This window comes from Austrofundulus limnaeus, unplaced genomic scaffold (genome assembly GCF_001266775.1).
Source record: "Austrofundulus limnaeus strain Quisiro unplaced genomic scaffold, Austrofundulus_limnaeus-1.0 Scaffold485, whole genome shotgun sequence".
Classification (NCBI taxonomy): domain Eukaryota; kingdom Metazoa; phylum Chordata; class Actinopteri; order Cyprinodontiformes; family Rivulidae; genus Austrofundulus; species Austrofundulus limnaeus.
Window position 1 is genome coordinate 382,712 of NW_013952887.1, and position 4,791 is coordinate 387,502.

The 4,791-nt window shown below is 43.3% G+C and overlaps 1 protein-coding gene across 1 annotated transcript in view; it reads left to right on the plus strand.

Moving 5' to 3' along the window:
• The window catches only part of LOC106530016 (endothelin B receptor), a gene marked incomplete at its 5' end in the record, with an annotated part of 29,035 nt that overhangs the window by 4,115 nt on the left and 20,129 nt on the right, over positions 1-4,791 (plus strand). Inside the window, 1 exon segment of the mRNA XM_014025567.1 lies at positions 136-340. Coding sequence (XP_013881021.1) covers positions 136-340 — 205 coding nt within the window.

The following is a 4,791-nucleotide window of genomic DNA, read 5'->3' on the forward strand; positions in this document are numbered from 1 at the left end:
TCCTCAGCCTGTGTGCCCTCAGCATTGACCGGTGAGAACACACACACACACACACACACACACACACACACACACACACTCCTCCCTCCAACATCAAATCCCTACCAAAGCTCTGACTGCAGTTTTTTTCTGTAGCTACCATGCAGTGACATCATGGAGCAGGGTAAAGGGGATGGGGATCCCTCTGTGGAAAGCAGTGGAGGTGACACTGATCTGGCTGGTTGCTGTGGTGCTGGCGGTCCCAGAGGCGTTGGCGTTTGACATGATGGAGATGTCATACAGAGGCAACAAGCTGCGTGTCTGCCTGCTGCATCCAGAACAGGCCACCAGCTTTATGAAGGTATGAGCAAAGGTTTCACTCAGTGTGTTACCAGGTTATTGACCTCTTCTAAAGGGGAAGAGCAATCCTGTAATTGTGTCTGTTAGCAAAACGTTTTATTAATTGATTGGATTTTGATGAAACTCAAAGTAATTATCAGATGTACACATACACCTTTTTATATTTTAGGTCAGCCCAATTCAAGATGGCCACCACAGCTATTTAACATTAGCAAGCCCTATAATGGTCATAACTCATTGTTACAGATAATAAACACTAACAGATCACTTGATATCTTTGTTCAGAATTTTGACACGCAGTGAGGGGTGATGAAGTATGCTTCACTTTTATACAATAATCTCTTGTAGAAGCAGTACTAGAAAAGAATGAACTGCAGTAAAGTAACTGTCTTATACAGAAGCAGACAGCTCCATTTGCTTTGGATTGTGTATGTGTACCAGAACTTTTATATTCACATAAAACCCAATAGAATATATGAATGCACATGGACTCTGAGCAGCTCAAAAATGAATGTTGTGGCCAGCCCTGGCTGTGCCAGCCCTCTTGAATCAGGTTGACTCCAAAAGTTAAGTACTGTATTAATGTGTATAATACAAGAAATTTAACCCCAGAAATTATCCATAATGTGTGTGTGTTTGTGTGTGTGTGTGTGTGTGTGTGTGTGCGCGTGTGTGTGTGCATGTGTGTGTGTGTGTGTGTGTGTGTGTGTGACTGCCTTATTTTAATGTACAACCACTATAAGTTTCAATATTTCCTCTTATTTGACTGAAATATTCCCACTCCTCTTACCACTCACCAGAGTCAGAAGAGGAAAAACTTGTTTTCTTTTTCTTAGTAACCCTGGCAATTTAAAGAAGACTTGGCCTTTGGTTGGATGTTCTGATAAATCCATCTTGCTAACTGGTTTGGGAGTGGATTATTTTTTCAGTGACACACAGAACCGGAAACTTCCACTGCACGTTCTCTGGAGCAGAACATGCCCACACAAGAGTGTCTCCTCAAATAAAGGCTGAAAAATCCGGAAATCTGTCTGAAACGAGTGGTGGCTCATAACATGATGATTAGATTTTTTATGCTTTTTAAGCTCAAAAAATGCTGATCGTAATACAGTATACTCGAGATCGTATTATACGTGAATAAATACTGTATATCAAACTTTCTGAAAGTTTCAGAAACAAATTAAAGTTTGTTGTTTTTGAAAAACACAGCTTACGTTTGCATGTCCAGACTGCAAACTGCTGTGCAAGATCTTTTATTTCCACATCCACCCACATGGCACCTGCTTCTGGAGCTGCCCCACCTTTAGGATTTAATCGACTAGTACACTTATAAATTAAATATAGGCAGATTTGGACTTGTTTTTAAATATTTTGTCTCACAATTTTTTGGAACATGTTAGAAATTCACGTGACAGAGATGCAAATCCTCTGTGTCTCATGTGACGGGGCAGAGAACTCCCCACAAATGTTTGAAAACGGTTTTGGAAATTCCATCACAAACACTCGGTTTAAAACTAGACGCCAACATGTCCAGCCCAAAGAGATATCTCGATACCTGCTTAAATTAATCTGAGACTGTCCAGAGTGGGATTAGCATTTACTACCAGAGTATGAAGTTTAACTTCCTGGACACCGTGTATGCCTGTGCAAACCTTTATGGTGTTTTCTTTTATAGTTTTTACAGTAAATCAATTTGGTCCTAAACGGATAAGCTGACCAGCATTGCTAATTGCACTTCCGGTTTTTAGAGTGAACGCTGGCGCAACTTGCTGCCGCTGCTCGCCGGTAAAATTAACTTAGTTTATGGTCTTGTGACCTAATGGACTATGCAATCGCACTAATCAGGCTGACTAACTTTTGTCTGTTCAGCAAAATCGCCGATTTTGACAACACTGCGTGTGTACATGGACTAGCTTCCACTCTCCTGCTTTCATCTACTACTTGAGTCTTAACTGTCGCTGCTCACCTGTCCAGGCTGCCGACTCCTCTCCCACAATGCCAACTAGCAGGATATATATCTGGGCTGTGCTTCTCTGGACTCTCCTGGCACTCTTCCAACAACCTGTTACGGGTCTGATCCAGTACTCTGCTGCTGAGCTCCTCTGGCTGCGGTCTCATCTATCTGCACTCCCCCCTACTTCACTACTCATCTCGGATGCAACTCTCTTACCACGCCGGAAATACACCCACCGTGGGTCTCGTCGGAACATCCAAGAGGACACTTCGAAACCCATAAAATCCATCTGGTCTACCTCTCGTCGTCTCCGGCGTGCTTCCAACCGGGTTGTTGACAGCAGCGTGCTAGCTTGCCTAGCCCGGTCAGCTAACACTCCTGCAAAGCCTGATAACTCCTCTGTAAACTTCGGTCTGCTTAACATCTGCTCACTCACAGGCAAGGGACATCTCATCCAGGATCTCCTCACTGACCGTAAGTTTGACTTTCTATGCTTGACTGAGACCTGGCAACAACCTAATGACTTCTCTCAGCTCAATGATTCTACTCCACCGGGGTTTGTTTACATCTGTCAACCCCGTGGCACCGGCCGGGGAGGAGGTCTCGCGATAATTTACCGCGAGAAGTGGAAAGTCTCGCCTTTGTCTGCTCCCACCTTCTCCTCTTTCGAATCAACTGTGTGTCAGCTCTCTGGACCTACCCCCACCATCATCACAACCATCTACCGCCCCCCGAAAACTAACAGTGACTTTATGAATGACTTTGCTGCTCTTCTCACTCACCTGTCAACCCTYTCACYAAACATTATAGTATTGGGTGATTTCAATATTCACATGGACGATGGCAATAGTTCTCTGACTAAAGACTTTTCATCCTGCCTCCAAAGTTTTGGTCTCCAGCAGTTCATCAATGTTCCCACTCATTCTAAGGGTCAGGTCCTGGATCTAGTCTGTTGTTCTGGTGTTTCCCCTTCTGATTATACAGCAGATGAACTCGCCATAACTGACCATTTCCTCCTCTCATTTAATTTTTGTCTTCCTCTCTCAATCACTAAGCTTTCCCGTCTTATTTCTTTCCGTAACATTAAGGATATTAATTTAAATTCTCTCTCCTCCGGCGTCAATTCTCTCATGGACARTATATACTCAACTTTAAATTCAACCACCCTTGATGACCTGGTCTCACATTATAACACTGGTCTTCACTCAATACTCAACTCTCTTGCTCCGCTAAAATCCAGATCTGTTTCTTTTGCTCGTTCTGCCCCCTGGTTTACTCCTGAACTTCGGCTCATGAAGGCCAAAGGACGGCAACTTGAGAGGCTCCATCGGAAAACTGGACTAGTTGTTCATAAAGACATTTACAAAAATCACATATTAAATTATAAGGACTGTATCACTCAAGCCAAATCCTTCTACTACACTGGTTTAATTTGTTTAAATGAAGGTTCCACCAAGTCAATATTCTCACTTTACAAGAACATCCTTCGAGCCCCGGACTCTCTACCTTCATATCTGTGTTCAACTGATTTTTGTAATTCTCTCATGTCATTTTTTGACAGTAAAATTCTTAATATCCACCAGCATCTCAGCTCACAACCCTCCCCCTGTTCTACTCTTGAACTTTCTCCTCCAGCCCACTCCTTCTCTTCTTTCCAGCTCCCAACAACATCAGAAATTACAAGTCTCATACACAAATCCAAGTCGTCCACCTGTCTGCTTGACCCTCTTCCCACAGTCCTGGTTAAAGCCTGTGCCCCATCCATACTCCCTCTTATCTCTGCCATTATTCACTCCTCTCTTTCAACTGGAACAGTTCCTGCATCATTTAAAATTGCTGCCATAACCCCTATCTTGAAAAAACCTGGTGTTGATCACTACAATCTGAATAATTTCCGTCCTATCTCCAACTTGCCTTTCATCTCCAAAATTCTTGAGAAGATAGTAGCATCCCCACTTCACACTTATCTATCCAACAATAACCTGTATGAACTGTTTCAGTCTGGTTTTCGTCCCCTCCACAGTACAGAAACAGCTCTCATTAAAAATCACTAATGACCTCCTTATGGCAGCTGACTCTGGCTTGCTGTCCATTCTCATTCTACTTGATTTGAGTGCAGCGTTTGACACTATCTGCCATGTTACCCCACTCAACAGACTTTCCTCTATTGGTATCACTCAGACTCCTCTAAACTGGTTTAAATCATATCTCTCCTGCCGCACTTAGTTCATTTGGATCAAAACCTTCTCTTCCCAGCCTTCCTCTGTTACATCAGGAGTTCCCCAGGGCTCTGTCTTAGGGCCCCTCCTTTTCTTTATTTATCTCCTTCCCCTGGGCAATATTTTTCGTAAGCATAACATTGATTTCCACTGTTATGCGGATGACACCCAGTTCTATGTTTCCAGTAAGCCCGCCTCCAACCTCCCACCATCCTCGCTTACTGACTGCTTGACTGAAATAAAATCCTGGTTCTCCTCAAATCTGCTTAAGCTTAACAG